The sequence below is a fragment of the Polyodon spathula genome, chromosome 5 (genome assembly GCF_017654505.1).
Source record: "Polyodon spathula isolate WHYD16114869_AA chromosome 5, ASM1765450v1, whole genome shotgun sequence".
Classification (NCBI taxonomy): Eukaryota; Metazoa; Chordata; class Actinopteri; order Acipenseriformes; family Polyodontidae; genus Polyodon; species Polyodon spathula.
The window spans coordinates 9,737,254-9,765,038 of record NC_054538.1 but is presented as its reverse complement, the minus strand read 5'-3'; the positions used below and the strand labels follow the sequence as shown (position 1 = coordinate 9,765,038).

At 35.6% G+C, this 27,785-nt stretch overlaps 1 protein-coding gene across 1 annotated transcript in view; it reads left to right on the top strand.

Moving 5' to 3' along the window:
* nbas (NBAS subunit of NRZ tethering complex) overlaps window positions 1–27,785 on the top strand; it is a 180,330-nt gene that overhangs the window by 72,427 nt on the left and 80,118 nt on the right. The window contains exons 29-38 of the mRNA XM_041249686.1: window positions 222–324; window positions 5,506–5,735; window positions 8,912–9,024; window positions 15,631–15,744; window positions 18,372–18,485; window positions 19,476–19,633; window positions 20,082–20,165; window positions 21,653–21,823; window positions 22,529–22,642; window positions 25,038–25,161. Of these exons, the coding sequence (XP_041105620.1) occupies window positions 222–324; window positions 5,506–5,735; window positions 8,912–9,024; window positions 15,631–15,744; window positions 18,372–18,485; window positions 19,476–19,633; window positions 20,082–20,165; window positions 21,653–21,823; window positions 22,529–22,642; window positions 25,038–25,161 (1,325 nt within the window). The remainder of the gene's footprint in view (window positions 1–221; window positions 325–5,505; window positions 5,736–8,911; window positions 9,025–15,630; window positions 15,745–18,371; window positions 18,486–19,475; window positions 19,634–20,081; window positions 20,166–21,652; window positions 21,824–22,528; window positions 22,643–25,037; window positions 25,162–27,785) is intronic.

Here is a 27,785-nt window from a genome sequence, read left to right as displayed (position 1 = left end):
GGGTCTGGCTGGTCTCAGAGGAGCTTGCTGTTCTGTATAAGCAAGGACATCTATTATTTTAGTGGTTTTGAAAAAAAAAAAAAAAAAAACAGTACTTTAACTAATGAGAGAGAAATTAGAAAAAAAGGTCTGGTTTGTCACTTTTCCCAGATGGTGCACAGTAATGAATTTCACAGATACCCTAATAAAATACTTTCTGGTATATATTGATTTGTTGACAGGAATCCACCTGTAAGTGAGAATCATTGGAAAGGATTACTACAGGATTTGCAAGACATGCAGCAGAATGTATACAAGTGCTTGGACCAAGACACTTGCTATCAGGTACTGGAGTGTTATAAATTAGCTATGACATATAGTCAAGTAAACCCTTAAGGCTTTCTAAACACGATAAATCAAAGAACACAACCTTCATTTTTGCACGTTTTATTTCTTATTCTGTTATATTTTAAAAACAGTGGATAGCATCAAGCTCTTTCAACCCTAAGTAATTTAGACAGATACAGTAGACCGAAATGCTGTAGAAACATGTATAGACATGGGCAGTTTACTGTCTAAATGTTTGAGCACTTGATAATTCTAGGTAGAGACTTCCATTTGCTTCCAAGGTTCAGTCGTCCGATAACATTTATTGTTTTGGTTAGACAGTTTAAAGAGGCCATTGGCTTCACAGCAGAAATGGAGGTCACTAGTTGCAACTGTAATATGCAGGGTTGCAGCAACATTCAAATCGGATGTTTCAAACTAGCTGGAAAAACAGGATTAACATTAATTTAAGAAATACATAAAAAATAAATAAAACTGTTTGGTGTATATTTATATATTATAATTTAGTAACAAAGGCCATGGAATGATAAGCCTGTTCACGTTTTTGTAGCAAGCCCGTTCACGTTTTTATAGCAAACCCGTTCACGTTTTTATAGCAAACACTTTCATGTTTTTATAGTAAGTACACACAGAGGTACAGAGGAAGGTTGCTTTTTAGAGAATCCAAACCAGTACTTTAACTTGAACCTGTTGACTTATAGAATCTGACATTGGGGCTCCAAATTGCTTGGCTTTTTGCTACAGAAATTTACATATATAGTACATGAACAACAAACTTTTATTTTAAAACTAAACTCAAAGGTAAAATGAGACTGCCCACATCATTCAAAGTAGTATGTGTTGTTTATTTATTTATTTGTTTGTTTGTTTATTTATTTTAAACATTTCATAATGTTCTGTAACCCTTTAAAGTGTGGTTCACATGCTGACCTCTACAGAGCTACTCTTATTAGAAAACAGTGTGTCACCTGCCTGTGTGTACTATCTCGAAATCCCTTACTTCTGAAAATACAATAAAAACAGATTGTGAGATCTTATTTTGTGATCGAATTGCATTGTAAGGTATAAGCAAGAGAACACAGGAAATTTCTTGAAGTTTTATTGTTCACTATATGATACAAGTCTACTCAATTCTTATCAGCAAATAGGGTTTTCCAGTAACTTGAGGCCTGAATAAAATAGGACTCCAGTATATTCAGAGAAGTCTTATTTATTTATTTATTTTTAAAAGCTGATAAAAACACCACAGTGTGCAAACACTTGCCCCGCAAAAAAAGCTCAGGCTTTAAAAAGACGATTATTATTGTATTTGCACACCATCTGATGCAAATTATAATACATGTTTAAGTTTTCTGGTATGTTGTAACATATATGCCAGAATTATACTTTTTAAAAAATGTTTTTTTTATATACATATTCCAACTGGAGCATTCTTTTGTACTAAGCATATATACTGACTTGAAGACTTTTTGAGATTTGTGGCCTACTGTCACATTTATAGTCGAGCTGTCGTTATCAGTGACAGAAACTAACCGTGCTTTATTAGACTATTGAAACTGTAATGGTGATTGTATTTCGAGCAGTCTAATGTCATTCAGTACAATAAAAGAATCCCCCTACAGTGGGCATTGTCTGATTAGATAATTGGCCTTTCGTTATGTGCCCTCTTTTGCTCAGGACTCTTAACTGTCACGCAGTCAATTTCCTTGCAGATTTTTGCATTGGATGTTAACGCTTAACAAAAGTCCCTGCACCACTGAGTTAAAGAATAGAGCAGAGCTGGTAATGTTCTATTTAGAACATAAATATATGTGTGTGTCTCTGTCTCTCTCTCTCTCTTATATATATATATATATATATATATATATATATATATATATATATATATATATTATATATATATATATACACACACAGTAGAAAGTCTACACCCCCTTGAACTTTTTTCACATTTTGTTGTGTCAGTGCCTCAGAGTTTCATGCATTTAAATGAGTGGGTTTTTTTCCCACTTATCTACACACCACTGTTAAGGGGAAAAAAAATTTTATTGAGAAAAAAATTATGTATTAAAAAATACAAAACTGAAAGATCATAATTGGATAAGTCTCCACACCCCTGAGTTAATACTTGGTGGAAGCACCTTTGGCAGCAATTACAGCTGTGATTCTGATGGGATAGGTCTCTACCAACTTTGCACACCTAGATTTGGCAATATTTGACCATTCTTTACAAAACGGTTCACGCTCTGTCAAGTTACTTGGGGAGTGTTGATCGACAGCAATCTTCAAGTCATGCCACAAATTTTCTATTGAATTTAGGTCAGGGCTCTGACTGGGCCACTCAAGGACATTTACCTTTTTGTTCCTTAGCCACTCCAGTGTAGCTTTGGCTTTTTGCTTCCGTCCCAGTTTCAGCGTCCTTGCAGATGGCAGCAGGTTTTCCTCAAGGACTTCTCTGTACTTTGCTCCATTCATTTTCCCTTCTATCCTGACAAGTGCCCCAGTCCCTGCCAATGAGAAACACCCCCATAGCATGATGCTGCCACCACCATGCTTCACAGTAGGGATGGTGTTCTTTGGGTGATGTGCTGTGTTGGGTTTGCGCCAAAAATAACGCTTCGCATTTAGGTAAAAAAAAGTTCAGTTTTAGTTTCGTGATATTATTGGGATATTGTTGTCACATGCACACTTTGACCAGTCTTGGCCATAAAAGCCTGTAGCTCTTGCAAAGTTGCCATTGGCCTCTTGGTAGCCTCTCTGATCAGTCTCCTTCTTGCTCAGCCATCCATTTTGGAGGGATGGCCTAACCTAGGCAGGGTCTTGGTGGTGCCATACACCTTCCACTTCTTAATAATCGTCGTGACCATGCTCCAAGTGATATTCAAGGCCTTTGATATTTTTTTTTATACCCATCCCCTGATCTGTGCCTTTCAACAACTTTGTCCCGGAGTTCTTTTGAAAGCGCCTTGGTGCTCATGGTTGAATTTAGTGTTGAATTTAAATCAATGGAAGTAATGTTAAAACTGTACAATGCATTAGTAAGACCTCGTCTAGAATATTGTGTTCAGTTCTGGTCATCTCGCTACAGAAAGGATATTGCTGCTCTAGAAAGAGTGCAAAGAGCGACCAGAATTATTCCGGGTTTAAAAGGCATGTCATATTCAGACAGGCTAAAAGAATTGAATCTATTCAGTCTGAACAAAGAAGACTGCGCGGCGACCTGATTCAAGCATTCAGAATTCTAAAAGGTATTGACAATGTTGACCCAAGGGACTTTTTAGACCTGAAAAACTAAACAAGGACCATGGGTCACAAATGGAGATTAAACAAAGGGGCATTCAGAATAGAAAACATGAGGCACTTTTTTACACAGAGAATTGTAAGGGTCTGGAACCAACTCCCCAGTAATGTTGTTGAAGCTGACACCCTGGGATCCTTCAAGAAGCTTCTTGATGAGATTCTGGGGTCAATAAGCTACTAACAACAAAACGAGCAAGATGGTCCAAATGGCCTCCTCTCGTTTGTAAACTTTCTTATGTTCTTATAACTGCAACCGTTCTTTTAGGTGTTCCTATATGTGGAGACTACTGTACAACCATCTTATATTCTGTACTTTATTACATAAAACAATTATAACACTTAAAACATGATACTGATTTTTTTTTTTTAAATGATTTTATTTTAGATTGAGCCCGCAGGCTTATAACAATGAAACATCACAGCTCACAAAAGATATTGTTTAAATGCACTGCTTTGAACAGCAACTACTTTCGGCAATGGGGATGGATCATCTTTATCTCTCTTTTCTTGGTATTTCAGCTTTTTTTAAGTGTTTTTTTTTTTTTTTTTCTTGTTAGGAACATCTGCTTTATTAGTCCATATACTCCCATCTTGGATAGCATAACTGATACATGGGCCCTGAGTGCAGTGGTAGGGATTAGATGAAAGTTATATAGAAAGCCATAATAATTAAAGCATTTTGCAATCATATCCCAAACTAAGGTTCCTCAAAGGAGTACTGTAGTACCAGTGTGGTTTACAAAATATGGTAGAGGCTATTCAGTTGTCTGTATTTTGGTTTTAGATGCATGTATAGCATACTGGAACAAAAATAAAACTTCAAATATATACACCATGGGTAATTGTGGCAAAGAGATGTATATTTGTATTTAGGCACGAGGATTGCACAGCACTTCACGTGCAGGTAAAAGGTAATATGTGAGCACAGGGAATTGCACTAAGTAAATTCACGTGCAGCTGTACTGAGACTCCAATTGAATGATTGATTAGCAATCGAGTCTCAGTTCAGCTGCATAAAAGCAGCATGTTTTCACTCACTCAGGGTTGTGTGTTCATGAGTGGAGAACGGTGGAGAGGAGGTAAAAACTAAGATTAACGATTGCTACGTGCTAGCTTACAACCAGCACAATACTTGTTTGTTAGTCCACCGTTTGTGTGTCTGTCTGTTCGTTTTGGCTGTGCTGTTTTATTTTACAAAGTGTTTTTTGTTTGTTCAACCTTTTATTTTCTGTTTATTGATTAAACTGCACAACAGCGCAATTCACATTTCACCTGGCAGTACTTTACTTCATTAGAAACCAGACTTTGCTTACCTTTCATAAAGATGCAGACACAAGCTTCTTCCCCCCTGAACATTTCCCACTAGAAGTGCACGTCTTAAATGCAAAGTAAAAACACATTTACATAATACAGAGTTTTATTATTTTAGGAGGGCCTCACACAGCCTCTGATGTAACGTTTATTTAGCGAGCCACGTATACCTCTTGTTAAAATCCCACATCATTACTTTGGCTCTGCATATCTGGTGCCAAAATATTATACCAGAGAAATCATGAGGCATTGCCACTTGTCTTGTAATTCTAAAAACTCATATATACGATTTAAAGCAGTGCATATGTGTACACGTTACTAGAATTTTGTTAAACCTAAACACCAATAAACAATAAGAGCTACTGCTTGTTGGTGAAGGTTATACCATGTGGTAGTTGACCGTGAGTGGAGTTATGTATCCAGAGCCCAAGGCTATATGATACCTTACTGGTTATATTGTGCTAGAGAGAAGCTAAGCTTGGATAGCTTAGCTGTCATGGCTGGCACTAACTAACGCTGGATTCTTCCAGCTCTAAACTTGACAGAGTGGCTCTTTTCACCTTCCAGATATTTACAGAAAGCTTGCTGTGCTCAAGCCGCCTGGAGAATATCCGCTTGGCTGGGCAGATGATGCAGTGCAGCGCTGTGGTGGTAGACCCACCCGTTACTATGGCCTTCCGAGGTAATGTGCAGCCCAAGGTCAGCTGCGAGAGGAGCATTGAATTAGTCCTGGCAGCAGCTAGGGAGTACTTCAACTCATCAACAAACCTGATGGATAACTGCATGGACCTGGCCAGGTAATTGTTTTCGTGTAAAAAAGAAAGTGAATACAACATTGAACTTTTCCCCCTTTGGGATTGTTAAGGATTTTTCTTTCAAATCTTTTTCTTATATAAAAAAATAAATAAATCTCTAATACTTTGCTGTTAAGAATTAAGTCAACATCTTTGTTCTGTTTTGCTTCAGCAGTTACAGCTTGCAATAACAACAAATAAGACAAATGATTAACTTGGTTTGCATTTTACACTAACCTATTTGCAATTGGAATTGCAAGCAATGGACAATTAAAGGTATCGGCTGACAGATGTTTTTTGGTTTTTTCCAAAAATAAAAAGGTACTGCATTCCTGAAAACAAATGGCACAATATTGTAGAATTGAAATGAGGTTGCTCTCAAGGTTACATTCTGAAATTTAAAAAAATCCTCTGCTATTCTAAGGGCTGTCATCTTGAGATTTAAAAAAAGAATGAATCTCGGTTAATCTTAGTTTTAATCACATATTTAATTGATACAATTACTGCATTGATGTATGTAATTATTATTATTATTATTATTATTATTATTATTATTATTATTATTATTATTATTAGTAGTAGTAGTAGTAGTAGTAGTAGTATTCAAAAACAACCCAGCATAAAAACCTTGTTTTCCTATTTCTGGATTCTCTACACATTTTATATTTATTTACAATCCAGCATTTGTTGTTAAATTGTTTGAACCAACTACTAAATCACACTGGAATCAGTTTATTACTCACCTTAATGCATTTGCAATTACCTTTTGCTTTACTCATAAACTGCTGATTTTAATTGTTGTTTAAATAATAATAATAATAATAATAATAATAATAATAATAATAATAATAATAATAATAATAATAATAATAATAATAATAATAATAATAACTTGAAATTTAAACGGATTTATTTGTTTTGTAAGTGTCTCAATATATTATGTATTAACATTTATTATAACAAAATGTGGTTATTGACACCAATAAAGCTACAATTTTAACTTCGATGTGCAGTCTGAACAGACGTCAGACATGACAGGTATTGTCGTGACCAATATTCATAACATGAATCGAACTAATTTACTAAACGTCGCTAGGACTTAAAAATTTACTCAAGACAGTGGTTGACTGTTCAAATTGAATAACAACAACAGACATCGTCTTCTTGTGATCTTTCATATAAAACTCTTAGGTTCGTACAAATTGTGCATCACTGTGTCGTCTGATCTACGGAAGACACTATGAGATTGAGTGTAACTGTCGTCTATGTTCATTGGGAGAAGATAGGTAATCAAACAAAAAATTAGTTATGTAAAGGGGTAAGTTTTCATGGAAGTCAAACTATGTTTACGCCTTAAACGCTGTTTTACGAGTGTTCCATGACTAATTTTACATTCAAATGATGACGACAATCATTCAACCCTGGCATTGCACTTGAGTATTTTAAATGGGGCTGCAGGAAATTAATTCTGGTTTGGTAAGAGGTACAAGGCTGGAGTGTGATTAAAATGACAGTGCATCCTGCTCTTGCAATGCAAGCAATTCACAGCCTCACAGTATTGGAAGACAGGGTGGGGCCAACACAAATTACCTCTGACGTGTTACACCTACCACAGAGTAAAATAAAAACCCTCTGTGGGTCATTATAAGGTCAGTTACCTCTGGCAATTGAAATGTGTGTAGAAAGAAGTGTGGGTTTTATGCCTGCTCATGCACATAATTACCACAATGTCATGTTGTTTAAAATTAACGAGTTGGAGGACAACACTGAAGTTACCTTAAACATGTTTTCATAAAGCTTTTTTCCGAAACATGGTCCTAGGGTTTAGTAAACATACACGCATATATACCCTACGTACATGCCAGTAGCAAGAAAAAAAAAATAGTATATATATATATATATATATATATATATATATATATATATATATATATATATATATATATATATATATATATATATTTTGGTTTGACACATTTTCCTGTGCAACAGAGATGCAGTCTACAGTGCATTAAGTACATATTTTACAGTTGTAAATGTTAACGTAAAATATTTATCCATCAGTGCTTTTATAGCCAGTGCAGAAACTAGCAACCCCCCCCCCCCCCCCCCAAATAAAAATCTAAATAATTGTACCATAGGGATTGAAATGGGTCAAATACAGAACTTTTTTTTTTTTAAAAATTCTCAAGCTAATGCAAGCACAGAAGGGAAGCATTTTTTCACCTGACGGAAGTGACTTGTCTAATGTTTTACAGTCAGACTTTCAAATCAAATATACAGCATCAAGACAGCTTTTTTTTTTTTTTTATTTAGCAGCAGCAAAAAATGAAACTAATATAAAATGGTAAAGGATTTTTTTAAAATTTTATTAATATAGTATTTGGCGTGCTTTACTTTTCTTTGAGATCATAGTCATAATTGCATAACCTCATTGCAAATTTTTATGAATTCGCTACCTTATTTTACCAAATTTAACTGGAATTGTCCCTTGTAAGTGTAATGCGGTATACCATGGTAAAATCAAAATGTACTAAAGCAAGGTAAAAGCCAAGTGAAATCGTGGCAAATGGTGATGGTAAATTAGACATTCATTGTGTAAACATGATAGAAGTAAAGTAAATTACCATGCAAATTTTAATGTGGCAAATCTGTATAAGGGATTGCAGCCTATATTGTTTACTTAAACAGTTAGCCTTGTAAATGCTACAATTTCTGACATAATACTGTCTAAATGTAATTACTGTCAATGTGCCAATATTTTGGTAACCATGGGCCCCCAGGCTGTCGGAAGTATCGATCCTGGATCCAAGAATGACAGTTGCTGCTAAGCCATCTTGATGAGCTATGCATTAATATTGCTCTTGCCTTAATAAAAACATGTCACAAAGTCAAACTTGGAAATAACATAACGTATTTATAAACCATAGTGACATATATATATATATATATATATATATATATATATATATATATATATATATATATATATATATATATATATATGTATGTAAAAGCAATAAGCAACTTAAAATCAACCAATTGGTGCAGATCCAAACAAATAGATATATACAATAAATATACTATGACAATGTGACATTATATTTTCTTAATATTTATATGCTGATTTCTGTTCTGACTATTTTTTAAGAACTGCAACTCATTATTTTTTTTTACAGGTGCTGTTTACAGCTTATCCCAGACTGTCCAGCAGTCATCCAAGAAGAACTTGATCTGATCAGTTCTCTTTCACAGCTTGAGGAGTTTGGAGTAAAAATTCTCCCATTACAAGGTATGAAGAAAGTGCAAAATTACTATTCCGAAATATATTCAGAGATAGTGGCATTGCTGTGGCGTGTTACAGGATAATAATATAAATCTGAGTCAGTAAATTGTTTAAATGAGGGGGGTTATTTTTACAGAGGAACATGCCACAGCAATGCCATTGTCACTATTATACTGTAGTTAGTTAATATTGTGACTCCATGATGTATATTCAGTATTTCTGTTATTTAATTTACTTTGGCACTGTACTTGCCTCCAATAGTAAAAAAAAAAAAAAAAAAAAAAATAAAAAAAGAAAATAGAAACAAAACAATTAACTTTCACCACAAGAGGGAGCATGGAGCATCCTAGAACGTTTTTTTTTTTTTTTTTTTTTTTTTAATGAAACACCTTTGATGTCAATCTTGACAATACTCTTGAAGACTGCAAATTAAGAAGAGCGATACCCACGATTGTAGTATAACACAATTTAAATGATATGCCTGATGGAATGGCGGACAGCCAATCAGGTTGTTTAATTACCCATTTTTAACATACGAGTATTAGAAACTCATTTGTGGCTAAAGTCCTTCAGACTGTATCATGAAAACTGCTCTTTATATTGTGATAAAAAGTGTTTCTAATACCATGAAGAGCTGCTTTTTACATTATATATTATAAGAAGCTATTGTCAGGGTTTGATTAAAGTATTCAAAGCACAAGCATTTGTTATGATATATTGTAGATGATTGAGATTGGAATGATGATAACCTGTTTCTTTCTTTGTACTAACACCTGTTATGTATATCTTTGCCGTGGGAATTGTCTCTTACTGAATTACCTATTCAGTTTCTGGTCTAGTGATTAAGATGAACGCTAAAGATCTTAAAGGACAATGGCCATTGGATCATATTTTTAAAAGGGTCAGCTGTGAATGCGCACAATTTAAAAAGGAACGCTAATGAAACACTGTCAGCTATGTAGTTGAGTTGATATCAGAAGAACAGTTAAGGTTGTTTCTTGGAATCCTTTAATCTGCTTTTTCTGTCTAACATCTGCTATTTATCATCCCTATTGGTCCACAGTAGTGATAGAGGGCTTTTGGGGCTCGAGTATTGAAGAGAACAGCACAGATATAATAATTCCTTAAGCCATGATGCAAGTCTTAATGCAGACTATTCATAGGTTTATGAAATAGTTTGATACCGAGGCTCTGAAAATAAAATACCACGGCCAACCTCTTCAGTTCATCAGTATCAGCCTTTTTTTTTTTTTTTTTTAATTATTTTTTTTTTTTTTTTTTAAATGTTAAATGAATGTCTGATTTCACAAACCCTACTTATCACTAATCGTGGAATTGCTGTGGTGTGTTGCAGTGCAGAAATGGGTTTCCGAGTCAACATTGAGACTACTATTTAATTATTTCTGAGGAACATGCCACATCATTTCCACTAACAGTAACGCATTTCTTTACCCTTGTTTGTCTGAAATAATGTGACTTAGAAAATGACTTCATTTAAGATTTACAGGGTGGCTACAAACTAATTTGACCACTTCATGCAGTTGTGGAAATCTCAGCAGAACCATAAAACCCAGCAGATGTCTCCATTCTGTAGCTGAACAAGAGTGGTTGCAATAACACACCCAACCAACCCATACTGTGTGACATGTGTGGTCATATTTATCAAGATGTTCACCCCAATATGCAGTACTTATTTAAGTTTTTTTTAATAAATGTTATAAGCCATTAATCCATAAACCAGTGTGGTTTACAACATTATATTTTCAGTGTTATGGTAATGCATCTGGCAAAATCTATTATATTAACCTTTGACTTAAAGCCATATAAGGGTTGTGTGATGTTTTGGATTTTGAAAGCCAGGACACAGACTGATTCAGGAGGCTGGCTTCACACTCAATTGCATTCTAGGAGTCTCTCTGTCAAGTTTGCTTGTTGGTGTCTGTCACAAAGATGGCTGTAGTGGGTGACGTCAGACCAGAACCAGGAACCAACACATAATAAACAGAGTGGTGGAGTTTGGTGAAGCTGAGCGATTGTTTTCACTCAGCATTTAATAATTAAACAGAGCAGAAAATAAAAGGTTGCAAGACAAACAAAACACTGGACACGGCACTTTAGCCAAAATAAATATACAAACAAAACGGACTACAGAGACAAACACGGTGAGACAGTATTTCTATTATTGTTATTATTATTATTATTATGAATTATCTCCTCTCCACACCCGTTCTCCACTCACCAAACACACAACCAAGAGTGAGTGAAAACATGCTGCTTTTATGCAGCTGTACCGAGACTCGATTGCTAATCAATCATTCAATTGGAGTCGCGGTACAACTGCACGTGAATTAATAAAGTGCAATTCCCCGTGCTCGCATATTACTACATTTTATCTGCATGTGAAGTGCTGTGCAATCCTCGTGCCTAAATACAAATATACATTTTAAACCACTCGTGTTACACAGACCCATTTATATCCAGTGTACCAATGACTATACACCAACATTAACACGCTACACGTAACATATAACACCGAAATACACACATGGGTGGGACAACATTGCCACAGTCTCATACAAGAAACATTGCATGTTGAGGGGGCAAAGCGTATTCTGGCCCCTCACTAGGATAAGTTATGGTGCCAAGGCCTCTGTGGTGATGCCATGTATTGAAGGTTGTGGCAGTCTCATCACAGTTAACTTGATTCTTTAATCTGATTTTTCATGTCCTTATTATTCTATTTAACCTAGAAAAATGTTACAAAATGACTAAGTCTGACATAATCCACTGTCAAGTAAATGTCATCTAAAGGGTTTGGTTCTCCATTAAGAACAATAAGACCTGTTGGCTGTTCATTACAGTAGGTCTTATTGCTCTCTTTTTCTACCATTTTGACCTAAAACGTTTTATGTTCATAATGTGCCTACATCCAGTGTTCTTTCACTGCTAATTGATAAGATTTTGACACCAACAAACGTCTTAGTAGATAAGCTTGAGAAAGTTTGTGATTTATTTTATAACAATGTAAGTACTCAGATGAAGAAAAAAATGGGGGAGCAAACATCTGGCTAGGGGACTAATTAGGTCTGAAACCTAGAAATGCCTTTCTCTCTGTGCCATAAAACAGCAGTACCGTACGTTTAGATTGTCAGCACAGCTAAGCAGCTGTTACATTGCATTATGCTGTCCCATTTTAGACAATAAATCCAGACTGCAGTTTTAAATGTTTTATGATAAGACTTTCAAACAGCCCTGTGCCAAATGTTTCAGTACTAGCAGTACAACCAAGACAGCTGCTGTATATTATTGGACTTCTTTATAGCTTGATAAATTGATTGATCTATTATAAGAACCTTTATACAGAACTGTTATGGGAGTCAAAGCCCTGAGGCTATAGGAATGATCAGGTATTCCATGCTTGGCAAAGTTAATAATGAATAAGAATGTGCTCTCAAAATGTGAACAGATTGAGGCGCTCTTCGTGAGTGCAGGGTGCGCCCTATAGCCTGGACGTCGCCGGTTCGAGTCTGGACTATTCCACAGCCGACCGTGGATGGGAGTTCCCAGGAGGCGGCACTCAATTGGCTGAGCATCGCCGGGGGGAGGGGTCTAGGTCGTCCAGGTTGTCCTCCGCTCACCGCGCACCAGCGACCCCTGTAGTCTGACCGGTTGCCTGTGGGCTTGCCTTTAGCTGCCCGGGAGCTGTGTTGTCCTCCTACGCTGTAGCTCCTGGGCGGCTGCATGGTGACTCCGCAGTGTGTAAAGAAGCGGTCAGCTGACAGCACACGCTTCGGAGGACAGCGTGTGTTAGTCTTCGCCTGCTCTCGAGTCAGCACAGGGGTGGTAGCGGTGAGCCGAGCATAAATAAATAATAATTGGCCATTTCAGATTGGGAGAAAATAAAAAAATAATTGTCAACGACTAAATTAAAAAAAAAAAAAAAAAAAAAAAAAAGAACAGGTTAAACATTTTTTTTCAATACAGGTAATTTACCAGGGCTTCTCAAATGTATAGTTTCCATTGTACAGATTAAAATGTCCCCATGCACAATATTTTCTATCTATCTATCTATCTATCTATCTATCTATCTATCTATCTATCTATCTATCTATCTATCTATCTATCTATCTATCTGTCTGTCAGTCTATCCCATAAAGAATCCCTGAAAAGGGTAATCATTTTTATTTTTATATAGCGCCTTTCATAGTGGATCACCATCACAAACCACTTTACAAGATATGAGAATAAAGCTTGCTTGTATTTAAAAAAAAAAAAAGTGTCATACTGTAAACATGGGGTGATTCTAAAAGAAAAATTAATAATGATGTTTGTAGTTTACTCTGGCAAGTACCCAACATCCCACATTGCAAGAATGGTAATTATTTAGAAGAATACATATTCCTCTTAGATCAGCTAATTAACGTATGTGTGATACGCAACATATAAAACCAATCCCTAATTAGATGTATGGTTCCTGGAACAAAACAGCATTTTAATTAACAGGGTTTAATTATTACATTTACAATATTTATAAAAAAAAAAAAAAAAAAAGCAAAAAGTACAAGCAATCGCAATGCCCACTATGTTGAACCACAAATTTAACTATGAAGAGGGGCAAGACTGTTCTGACAAATTTCATTGTCTTTTTTAAACAACTTCAATTATATTCTATCTCAGTACACTAGTCAGAAATGGACTGGTCATTGTTGTGAATGGAAAGATTTTTTATAAGATGGCTTATAAGATTATAAGATGGCAGGGATGGCTGGTAGTAACGTCAGACCCGGAAGATCCACAGACAGTCAGGACAGCAAGGTATGAATAAGTGGGCTTCTTGCATGGTTTAATAAATGAACAAATAAAACAGATGTACAAAACACTCAAAATAAATGGCACAGTGGCTAAATGAACAGACAAACACTCACCTATAACAAGTATTGTGCTGGTATTGAACCAGCACGTGTAGCAATTGCTGTATTATTATTATTATTATTATTATTATTATTATTATTATTTTGTTCTCTTTCTCAAGTGCCACAGAGGGAGGTCTGTATCTGTGCACTGCCGTGTACGAGCTGCAATAGAGCGAGTGAGAGTGAGTTTAAGCTAGTGGTGGGGGTGTATCACTTTCAGTGTTGCAAAAACACAGACCAAAAATAGTCAAATTAATCTTTATTTAAAATAAATTAATTTGCTGTACATCTTAATGTTCACAAAAGTGTTCACTAAATACGAGGCTCTTTAAAACATGCATACACCACGAGTGATGTTCATTTTATTCAGGGAGCTTTTAATTGGCATTCGTCTACCTCTGCTACTTCACCTGCTGATATCTCAGAAATAATGTCCGGTACATATTCAGTGCTATGGAAACATCCATGGGAAAATCCAATGACACCCTAGACCTGTAACCTCAAGGGCTAACATATTGTGCTCATGGGACATTTTGGTTTCTGAATGGTGAGATCTAACTTAAAAACATGTATGTCCTATATGGAGAATCATTCTAACTTGGCAGGGGTAACTGACTCCGTTTTTTAGATTGCATCATACTCTGATAGTTGAACTGTTTTACCATAGTGTCTACATTAATGTCTAAATAAATGTCTAATGTATAAGCTGACTGTACTTGTCAGGACAGACCAACACCTTCTGTTAGGTTAGTTTGCTACCATTGTTGTCTTGTTGCTTTCTTGCAGTGTTTGATTCTATTGGTTTTATTATATTGAATCCTCGCTTTGCAATGAACTACAGTGCATTCACAATGCACATCCCCTCTGTACATTTTACCCATTTCACTTGGGGTTGCTCACCATTTTTAATTTTTTTTTTTTTTTTTTTTTTTTTAATTTATATTGCTGTATAAAACACAGAATTGATATATTAGCTGACAAGCTTTGTGATTGTTTTTTCCTTTGATGGTCATCACAAAGTAATTGCCTGCAAACTGACGAGGAATGTCCCAAGTTTCTCATAGGTCTTCACTCATTTATTGGGTAAATCTCATATTTTACTAAAGGACATACATGCTTTGTGCGGCCGCATATAGCCTTCGGGCCTCACTGTGTACAACAAAGAAACAATCTGTAAAGGTACAGTTAAAGGTATAGTCCCCTGTATATATTTGTTCTGTTTTCTGTTTTTGTTTTTAATAAGTCTGTTAAAAACCTATACTATTTTTTTGACAAAAAAAAGTTATTTAGAGAATATCTATTTGCCTCACAGTTCAGTATTGTAGTAAGTAGCTTTTATGAAACTGGACTTTACGAAAGAATTATGAAAGGATAACTATGTAAAAATGTTTGAAGTGAACGAAAGCCAATCATATTTCAATGTGAACTAAAGAAAACTGTAATACAGCTTTACATATTCATTATATTTTAATGGTTTTATTTTATGTATAACTTTTCTCATTTCTTGAAGGAAATGTTTAGAAATTAAGTTTTATGATTTATAGGGTGCACAAGCATGCATTCAGTATTGCACTAGCCTACTAGATTGTTTGTTTGTTTGTTTGTTTGTTTGTTTGTTTTTAACATTGAGAAAGTACTTTTGCACAATTTATATGCGAACACTGAATGTCTTTTTTTTTTTTTTTTTTTCTACCTACAGTGCGTTTGCGGTCAGACCGCCTCAGTCTCATTGAAGAATGTATTAGTCAGTGCCAGACAGCCTACAAACAGTCCACAAAGCTCCTGGGACTTGCGAATCTGCTCAGGGTTGCAGGTAATGTAGTGTAAATGTTAAGCTACTGCACAGGGCACAGACTTGCAATGCATGAGTAAAATTTACTGAATCATCAGGATACATATTCATTTACCGGGTTTCCATGTAGTTTAAAAACTCCAAATTCTCTATCTGTTGTCTTGAGAATGTGACTTAGCACACACACATCACTCACATTCCTCACGCAATAGGAAGTGTGTGACCAAAACATTCTGTCCCTTTGCATTAAGATGCAAATCATTGTACACGAGCCTTAAGTAGCCTCTATCACAGCTACCTACTGTACCAAGTACAAAAAGAGTCATGTTTGTGCCAGTGGTCTTCTGTATTAGTGATGCGGGCTACTGACAGCACCAGGCTTGAGCGACCATCTAAAGAGTTGAAGTAAAATTTCTTAAACATAATTCTTTGAGCAAGATGTGTTTTAGAAGAATGAAAACATGAAGGAAAAAAAAAAAGTTCCACAGATTTGTTCAAAAAGACATCAGCTTGTTGCAAAACTTACAGAACAAAGTGCCCAGATAGATTAGCATCTACTGAGAAATGTGCTGAACTTGTACGGACTACAAGTATATAAGATCCCCAATAACAACAACAAAAATATATACAGCAACATTCTACTCGCGGGAGCCTTGTATTATCGCTGCGGAATTCAGATTTATTATTATTATTATTATTATTATTATTATTATTATTATTATTATTTTAAGATTATTAAGCAGCTGGGAAAATGTGGGTGTGTATATAGCCTATAGTACATTTACTCCCAGTATTTTTAAGATGTACTGTACTAAACATTTTGAATGGATAATTTTTATATCATTAACCTAAAGTGCTGAATTTTAGCTACAGTTGCTTTTTTAATTATGTTTTCTTGGTGGCCAAACGAGGAAGGCTGCACCGAAGGTTCTTCAACACACCCTAAACCCAGTTTAAGAAAGCTGCACAATCTCAGTTGTCGCGCAAGGTCAAATTGTAATGCAGACATAAATATTAAATATAACCTCCGGTATTTTAATATTAATGAGTTAATTTACATTTCGAAGGAGAATTTCACTCCCTAAAAGAGAACTTCATGGATACCCCCAAAAAACCCAAAAGTTACTAAAGTGAGAGTTGTTTTATTTTTTCCATGGAAACCATGTCATTGATGTCACTAAAGGGGTTAGGCGAGGGGGGCTAGAAGTTTGTGCATTGTTGCATACATACAGTGGCCTACTTTAACCCAGCAGCAAGGTTTGATTAATTTATACATTAAGTGAATCCTTAGATCCATGAAAAACACATAATTTCTTCCAGTTAACTGTAGGATATCCTGATAGAGGCTTTGTCTGGAAGTCAAGACATTTCTTTTGAGCACAGTGAAACCCTTTAGCCATGTTTTAAATTTTCATGCGATTGTCTGCAGTCTACAGACAGTAACAGTGCACTTGAGGGCCTCCCTCTACAGTGGTGGCAGAGTTAGAGTCTGTAACTTTGAGTTTTAAAGAGACACTGAGTGAGCTGTGGGACATCCTAATAAGTTTCCCATCACTGCGCAAGTCAATCGCTCCTGATTTTTGTTGGAGTAGCATTAAAGATGTAATAGCACCGTGTAACAATTTTTTTTTTTTTTTTTTTTTGTTCCTGGGTAGTAAGTGTTATTTCCTAATTGCTTATGCCTCAAAAGTATAGAAAATGGCTATTATTCCCCACAAACTTTGCTTTTGTGACCAGGACAGTGATATTTCAAAATATCACTATTTCCAATGGGAAAACGGGCAAATGTGTGTCTTTTTGTTCACATAAAGTCAGAAAAAAACAACATATGAATCTAAATTAACATGTATTTATACTAAAGTAATACAAAAATGACAACAAAAGATTTAGAAGTCAGTAGTTTTTCGAGATTTACGATTATACTGTATTCACTGTCCTGGTCACAAAAGCAAAGTTTGTGGGGAATAGTAGCCATTTTCTGTACTTTTGAGGCATAAGCAATTACGAAATAACACTACTACCCAGGAACAAAAATTGTGTTACATAGTGTAATCAAAGCACTGATACTGGTATAAAGTTGAAACAAGAGTTCTTAAAATAATATACTTATTTTGAATACACATCCAAAGACAGGTGTGCTATTTTGGGTTTCAACAGTACATACATAGTAAATGTCCACATAATAGTTTCACTATTTCAAGTTTCACGTTCTCAGGCTCAAAAATGGTGCTACAGACAGATGGATTTGATAAGCCATGTGATTTTTATGACCTCCTGAAATAATTACCTTTTTCAGACCTACAGACCTATGTTTTATAATGCATAATTAAACAGAAGCCTGCATAAAACAGCACAACCATATGATTGCTGTGTATTTGAAGAATATAATATTGTACTGGCTAAGTGCAAAACAAGATGTTTTTTATTGTTTTTTTATTTTGCGGTGTTATGAATGTATCATGTGAAAGGGGGTAACAAAAAAAAAGAATGGTTAAAAGAAAATTGATTGGTGTTCTTTTTCATGCTCTTTGACAAACCCTTCCCCAGAGCTCCGACTTTGACAACCATGCATCCTTATTTATAATTATTTCCAGTAAACTAATTAGGACAAGTTGATTTTGATTTGTTCATTTGTTATTTGTTCACAGGGGATGATTCATTGAAGAGGAAGGGTCAGATTCTGAATCTGTTGGCTGAGCAGGCTCTTCAGTACCAAGATCATAAAGCAGCCACTTTCCACTGCCAGGAGCTCATGGCTATAGGTGATGCCAGCATAGACTTTAACATTTAACACAGTGTTTCTGAATGTAATGCTCATGTGAAGGAATAATAACACTCATTACAACCATGACCCTATGCAGGCTTCCTCACAAAGCTAAGCCAAACACCTCAGAATCAGCCTAAACCAAAGAATTTATGCCGAAGTATAACCAGATTATACCTGGTCATTACTGTTGACTGCCATTACAATTCATAAATGGAAACTGAGAAAAGTATTTTAAAACACAGATAAATAAATAATAACATAACATGATTAGTTTGCCTGCTTGCCCTTTTACTTTTTGTAGAGCAGGTCATTACCTCTGGACTTACCATGTGAAATTTCCACTTTTTCTCCACTGACACAAGGGCCTAGAGAATAGCACATTTTCTTTTAAGATGTGTTAGGAGCCAGCACACGAATCATAGATACTGTTCCTAATGACAGCTTCTCAGAATTATAAAAGCTTGTGGATTTATTAGGCAACATAAAAAACAGGTGTCTGCAGAAGTGGGTTAGTTAAGTCTGTTGGAGAGTCTCAAAGGATGGACTTTGTTATTTAATGGAATGCAGGAAAACCTTGACAGTAAACCTCTGATCGTAATCACAATTAGTTACAAAAAATGCTTTGAAATGTTTGTCATGCTTTGTTTTGCAATCATTGTACATTTACACTGGCATTTAAACATATTGTAGAATGTGCCTTGCAGGCACTGAAACGAGAAAAATTTAATAAATATGCGAAACGAAAAAGACAACTACTGAGAGCAGGCTTTTGTATGCAAAGTATCTGTGTAATAACTGAAGACGGAACCGAAATGTTCAGATTCCCAAACCACTGTGAGGCCATGTGCTTAGTCACAGGAGAAGTAATTTTATTCTGGTGCTATTTTTTCTCTACATTGAAACATTTATCAGTGACACAACAGTGACTTTACCAGCAACAGACAACAATTCCTGATGGGCTGGTAATTCTTTCTTTTGTTTCCAGGTTATAGCGATGGATGGCAGGTATGCAGCCAGCTAGGTCAGTGTGACAGTTACCAGGACTTGGGCAATCAGCAGGAGCTCATGGCCTTTGCCCTCACACACTGCCCTCCAAATGCCATCCAGTCTCTGTTGGCAGCCAGCAGCTCTCTTCAGACTCAGGTGGGTCTCAAAAATGATAAACTCAAAGGGGCACAGCTTTGCCAGTCAACCATTTGTATGCATGTCTTGCTACAAGTCCCCTTCAATAAGACATGAGTAGGTTTAGCATTTGTATTTTTTAGTATTCTGCTATAGTGCATTACAGGGGTTCCTACACCGATATGTAACACACACTTTTGTGTAAGTAGGATATCCTTCACTTAATTAACTTATTTGTTACGTGAAATGAATTCTAAGCATCAAATCTGTGTCTTTCTGCATACCAGTGGTGACCCTAAAACTTGGCTATAGCTTGTGTTCTTATTTATTTATTTTGTGTCCAACGCCTGTAGATATTAGATTAATATGAAAATAAATGTATACAGTATACTGTTGCTACATGTGGACCAATAATTTGACCTGTTTGTACAGTTATTAAAGTTTTTTTTTTTTGTATTTTTGTTAACAGATCCTGTACCAAGCAGTGAACTATCAGCTAGATCCTTCACAGACTGAGGAGACTACTAATAATTCTGGACAAGATTCCCCACAGGTCAGACCACATGGTTTTCATCTAGTAAATCTATAGAACTGAAATACTCTTTATGGCTTATCCATTTCATTTTTAAATGGTCCAGATGGCTACCCATAATAGTATTATAAAATCAAAAATCAACCTAGAGAGCTACTGACAATCAAGATACTAGCGTTTTGTATAAATGCAGTATGTAAGCACACCATATCCTTTGTATACAGTGTAGTGTTGCTGCCAGGACAGAGGTTACCGAAAGAGGCTCTCGAATTTTAAGATCTGGTCCAATATGACGACATCCAAGATGTGTTTAGAATGTTCTACCAATTCAGAGCAAAAGAAAACTATTTATTGGAAACAAAAATTGAACTTGTATTCCCAGGTCATTTGATTGTAATTTATTTGACTTTTGAGCATTGACCTATGCGTTGAATTACACATTGATTCTTTTTTTCTTTCTCCTGTAGCCTCTTCATTTAGTAGTACCCTGTTTGACAAGCATATTAGCAAACAAAATACCTTTTTGTTCTCTTATAGACAAGAACATGGTGATCGTATAAGAATAAACATACATTTTTTAATATTTTTTTTAGATGGATATAATTTCACTTACTTTTTAGAATCTTACTGAATGTATATAATGTATGGGGAGAAATTCAGCATGTTAAATTCCAAACCTAATTGGTTTAGAAAACAGCTGTAGAATTCCTGCTTTGATGGTCATTAGTATAGTAGGGAATTGTAACTCATATTTACTGGTTCTGTGTTGGTTGCTGCAACAGTTAATTAGACTCTGCATTGGGACTTAACATTGACTGATTTTTTTTTTTGTGAACCAGCATCAATGTTCGCGCTAGGTTGCATCATTGCGCCGATGACCCCCTGAAATTAAAAATGTCCCACTGAGATACTCTTAACACCCCCGTGTGTCCCCCTTCCCAGACCAGACGCAATACCAATACGCAGTAAATTAATGCATTTTGTATTAACATTTTTTATTAACATAATTATGCTAATTTTTGTATTTATTTAATCTTTTAAATTTCATTTTTAAAGATGTAGTTTGTGAACAATTTAGTACTGACCATTTTGAATGTAAAATGCTGCAGCAAAACCCCTCAGAATTACCTAGAATTTAAAATAGAAACTGTTTACTTGACATTTAAAAAGATAAAGAAGGCATATATTATATTCCCTATTAATAATTAATTACTATTCATTATTAATGGGGGATGTGCAGATGGGCAGAACAAACACCCTATTTTATTATTTATAGGTGATGGATAGATGCATTGAAAGTGCTGTTTACTGTTTTGTCTGTTTAACTGTTATTCAGTCTGTATAACCAAGGACAGTATGTTCAGCTGACAAAATTATATTTGTTAGCTGTCTTCTAGCGTGGCTATTACCTGAGATGACACACATGTATCTGGAGAAACAAAATATCATACCCAGTTGTTTTGATGAATATATTATTTATATTTATTTATTTATTTATTTATTTATAGGTTGATGCAAAAGCTCCTATTGCTAGCCAGTCTGCAGATCTGCTGCACCGAACCACAGCTAAAACCATAGAGGTTTTGTCAAACACCACCATGACAACCAAAGCAGTGCTGCATGCTGTGAGTGATTCACAGTGGTGGAAGAAGTCAATCAGTTACCTTCGACCTGTACATGTAAGATTAACACTATACTTTGTTGTTATAAATATGACACACATCCAAGGTTATGAACATAGCCTTACCCATGATAATAAATACATCAATAAATAGTAATAATAATAATAATTGTTATTATTATTATTATTATTATTATTATTATTATTATTATTATTATTATTATTATTGTTTTTTGTATAATTATATTGTGTACCATGTAAAAAGCAGTGATTCTCAGTTTTGCAGAATATAATTAACGACGTACACCTGTCCAATCTAATTATGCTGTACCATGCCTTTGTCTAGTGAGTTTTAAAAGGGCAAGTTCATGTTATCTTCTTATGAAGGCCTCTGTCATGTTCTGAGAATAGTTATTAATTTAGCAATATTATAATGGAGATGTGTCGTTTTGATGCGATTAAATTCTAGTTTACGTTTAATAGAAGAGCCCAATTTTAATTGCAGCATTAGACATATTTAATCAGCTCAGAAATAGGAACTGCAAATGCCAAAGCTTACATAACAGAACATTAACTATTAACATGTTTTGCATTTTTAATCAAACGTTTAGATGGCATTATTAAATTGCATTGTTTTTGAAAATTGAATGTTGCTTGGCCTTGCTGTGTCTGTTGTAGCAAAAAAAAAAAACCTTGAGAAATTTGTCAATAAAGGTTACTGTTAGATGTATATTAATATTTCATGGCACTATCTTTTTCTTAGGGTCAAGGACAGGGTTCTGCATTAAAGGGCATGGCTGGAGAAAATGCAGATATGGAAAAGCAAGGCTGCAATCCTTTCTATGAATCTGTCCTAGCTGATCCCTATGTGGATAAAGTAAGTATGAAAAGTGACTCTAAATAGGCATATCAGCAGGGGTGGAAAAGGTGTGTATCATGGTGATAACTGATTTGTTTTCCAAAGTTGTTTTTTTTTTTGCTGGGCTTTACATGGCCTTTTAAATTAGAGGTCTTTGTTCGAATGGGCAGGTACTTACTTAGAATATTGTACATCCCTGTCATCATCTGCACTCACTTGCAAATAAAATCCCTTCTGTTCTTTTAATTTGTGAATCCAGTAGTGAAAGGGATGATGAATGACCATGGCGCTGGCTACAGTCATTCCCCTCATAGTTCTGCAAGGGTATATCATACCTCATCTGACAATTATGCTGAAAGACACACATCAAGAGATTAACTGCAATTAAGGCTGCATGTATCAATGTTCTTGCTGTTCAGACTTATCTGCGAGCAAAGGGAGAGTTCGTTTGGATGCAAGCTAAGTTGTTTTTTTGTTTTTTTTGGTCCTTTTTTTCAGGACTGTGTTAATTTGTGTTGACAATGCAGTTTGCAGATGCACTTGTTTCATTTATGTGGTCTGTGAACCTAATGTTTACAATGTCCAGCAAGGTATCTTGAAAGCTAGCAGCTATTCAAGTATTGCTGTAGTTTTTAATAACATGTTTTACATATTGCTGTGAAAGAAAGCATGGGAACGGGGGGAGAACTTCGCTAATTTTATTAATACATTTGTTGAATGACATGCAGTAAGAGCATAGTGCAGTAGGCCACTATTCAGTTACACAACAGTGCACTGTTCTCCTACTGGCATTAATTTGAGAAAATATTTAATATATTTTACTGCTAGGACGAACATGGGATTTTCATGTTCAGATATCGCTCCTAATTTAAATATTTGTTCGGATATTCGTTCATTTTCAAAAAGTTATAAAAGCCATTATATTGTTCAGAATGCAGGCAGAGACAGCATAGCAGCAGGGACAGGGGGCGTGTGGCCCTTGTGTGTGTGCCTTTATTTTACAGCAAGACTTTACAATATGTAACACGTTAAAGTAGAAGAATATCCCAGGAGTAAAGAATCTGTTGTTTAGGCCTTTCTTTACCCCAGTGAATTAACTGTATTCACAGTAAACAGTGGCCATCGACATATTTTCATACAGTAATAACATGAGGTTTACTTGTGACTTTTTGTAGCTGAACAAGCAAACGAAAACCTGAAATTTAACTTTAAACACTTAAAACAGACGTGGAAATGGGTTTGTAAAATGCGGTGGAAAAAACTCACAGTTTAGGTTCTCATTTATTACATTCCATATAACAAAATTGCAACAAAAAAATATGTAATATATACAGTCTATATATAAAAAACAACTTCACAACATTTCTAGCAAGTTGGGCACTGTTTAAGTGAGGCATTTCAGAATGACGTGCTTGTTTTGTTTTTGTTTTTTCAGTCCCATGAGATTCTTACTCGCTCTAAAGCAGCACAATGTTTTTTTGATCCAGATGGCTTTCCAGAGATCACTGCATGCGCACATAATCTGGTTTGTTTGCTTTTTGAGCTTTAGTTTCTCGCACTGTCCATTGAATTAGGGTTACCAGATTTGCAGTGAAAAAACTGGGTCTTTTTTTTGTTGTTGTTGTTTTTTAAGTCAGTGACGGCATACCAACTTTAAAGCCATTAAAATAACAGTATATAATAACATAATATTTCAAATGTACAAAAATCAAGATTTAAAAAATAGATCAGTTATTTGTATTACTATTTAAATCTGATAAACACATAATCATATTAATTAAACACATAATATGTAAGATTGTGTACTTGTTTCCTCAGAATGTGTACTAAAGTATGTGCGAAATGTTTACCTCCGAGTGGTGTTACCTGTATAGTTTGTTCCTTTGTGCAGACGGACCGAGTTCAGCAGCAGCGCACATTGAGGTTTAGCACGCGAACCAGAGCACCTCTTTAGGTGGACTCGGTATGGTTCGTTTCCCAGGGGGCTTTGTTGTTCACACATCACACCAAAAGTCCGAACCATACGGAGTGTGGACCAAACCCTGTAAATGTACCCAGTGTGAACACAGCCTAAGCTTTCCTGTTAGTTTTATAACAAAGGTTGTTTTTGTTGGTGGTACCTTAATAGGATCACCTGAATATTAATATCAAATATACAAGCTTTCAAGGCCACAACGGTCACTTTTTAAGATTATAAGTGGAAAACTGGGTAAAGAAAGTGCCTCTTAATGTATTTTGTATACATATTTAACATACCCTATTAAAAGGTGTCACCATAGAAAAACGTATGTGGACCAGCAGCATGGACAGTTTTATAATAGTGATGTTGAAACAAACCTGACTACTCTTTAAAATAGTATGTCTGCACTCTACCTCAATTAAAGAAATGTTTGTTTGTTCTGTATTTTTTCAGAGCAAAGTAACCTACACCTCCTACCATCACAGCCCACTGGAAAAGTTTGCTGAGGTATTGCTAAGAACAGGAAAGCTGGCAGAAACGAAAAGTGAAGGCCAAAACCTGTTTCCAGCAACAGAAGGTATAACACTATTTGCTTCAGCAAATTTATTTTCCACCAATGTTTTGATGTCGAGGAAGTTATCCAAGACTGTGTAAACAATATTGTGACAAGGGGCTGGACTGTCTGAGAGATGGCCATCGCCCCTAGCTTTGTCATCGTCATTTTATTTTATACAGCACAATTCATGACATATCTTAAAGAACAATCAAAGAACGGTAGCATCAGGGATTTAACATTATAGGTCAAAACAAGACCATTTTAAATTCAGACAGTAAACAATGGGGAATATGTCATATATATCTATATATATATAGATATATATATTATATATATATATATATATATATATCGATATATATACACTATATGTGTGTATATATAATAATATATATATATATATAGACATATATATATTATATATGTGATCGTGTATTATACACACAGAGTGTATATATATATATATATATATATATATATATATATATATATATATATATATATATATATATACATACATATATATATATACACACAGTACTGTGTGTGTGTGTGTGTGTGTATATATATATACACTCACACACACACATACAGTACTGTGCAAAAGTTTTAGGCAGGTGTGAAAAAATGCTGTAAAGTAAGAATGCTTTCAAAAATAGACATGTTAATAGATTATATTTATCAATTAACTAAATGCAAAGTGAGTGAACAGAAGAAAAATCTAAATCAAATCCATATTTGGTGTGACCATCCTTTGCCTTCAAAACACCATCAGTTCTTCTAGGTACACTTGCACAAAGTCAGGGATTTTGTAGGCATATAGTCGGGTGTATGATTAAACAATTATACGAAACAGATGCTAATGATCATCAAGTCAATATGTAGGTTGAAACACAATCATTACCTGAAACAGAAACAGCTGTGTAGGAGGAATAAAACTGGGTGAGGAACAGCCAAACTCAGCTAACAAGATGAGGTTGCTGAAGACAGTTTACTGTCAAAAGTCATACACCATGGCAAAACTGAGCACAGCAACAAGACACAAGGTAGTTATACTGCATCAGCAAGGTCTCTCCGAGGCAGAAATTTCAAGGCAGACAGGGGTTTCCAGATGTGCTGTCCAAGCTCTTTTGAAGAAGCACAGAGAAACAGGCAACATAGAGAACCGCAGACGCAGTGGTCGGCCAAGGAAACTTACTACAGCAGATGAAAGACACATCATGCTTACTTCCCTTCACGATCAGAAGATGTCCAGCAATGCCATCAGCTCAGAATTGGCAGAAAACAGTGGGACCCTGGAACACCCTTCTACTGTCTGAAGAAGTCTGGTCAGAAGAGGCCTTCATGGAAGACTTGTGGCCAAAAAGCCATACCTCCGACGTGGAAACAAGGCCAAGCGACTCAGCTGTGCACGAAAACACAGGAACTGGGGTGCAGAAAAATGGCAGCAGGTGCTCTGGACTGATGAGTCAAAATTTGAAACATTTGGCTGTAGCAGAAGGCAGTTTGTTCGCCGAAGGGCTGGAGAGTGATACACGAATGAGTGTCTGCAGGCAACAGTGAAGCATGGTGGAGGTTCCTTGCAAGTTTGGGGTTGCATTTCTGCATATGGAGTTGGGGATTTGGTCAGAATTAATGGTATCCTCAATGCTAAGAAGTACAGGCAGATACTTATCCATCATGCAATACCATCAGGAAGGCATCTGATTGGCCCCAAATTTATTCTGCAGCATGACGAAGACCCCAAACATACAGCGAAAGTCATTAAGAACTATCTTCAGCGTAAAGAACAACAAGGAGTCCTGGAAGTGATGGTATGGCCCCCACAGAGCCCTGATCTCAACATCAGCGAGTCTGTCTGGGATTACATGAAGAGAGAGAAGCAACTGAGGCTGCCTAAATCCACAGAAAAAACTGTGGTTAGTTCTCCAAGATGTTTGGGCCAACCTAACTGGTGTGTTCCTTCAAAAACTGTGTGCAAGTGTACCTAGAAGAATTGATGCTGTTTTGAAGGCAAAGGGTGGTCACACCAAATATTGATTTGATGTAGATTGTTCTTCTGTTCATTCACTTTGCATTTTGTTAATTGATAAATATAATCTATTAATATGTCTATTTTTGAAAGCATTCTTACTTTGCAGCATTTTTTCACCTGCCTGAAACTTTAGCACAGTACTGTGTGTGTGTGTGTGTGTGTGTGTGTGTGTGTGTATATATATATATATATATATATATAGCATGCTGATTATAATTTCAAACATTATGATTGTAAAACTACTGTCTATCTGTATGCCACCTTCTTTCTTTCTATTGATCGTCTTTCCTGTACGTCTTTTTATACACTCTGGGGAGTTTTATGTGAAGTCCAAGCTAAATGGTTAATTATATTGCAAATATCATATCTATAAATATGAAAATACTTGCTAGAGAGACTATGCTTCCAAAACATTGCGGACCAGAGTTTTGAATATGGACTTGAATTGGTAATTTGAATGTAAAGCTTTGGGACTTGAATAGGTAGTTTGTCTTGTAAACAACACCCCTTTCTCTCTCGCTGTGAATACAAAGCGGCATCAAACGCTGAAGTTTTCCCCTTTAAACCTGACCCACAGAGAAAGAATAGCATGTCAACTGTATTTGTATTC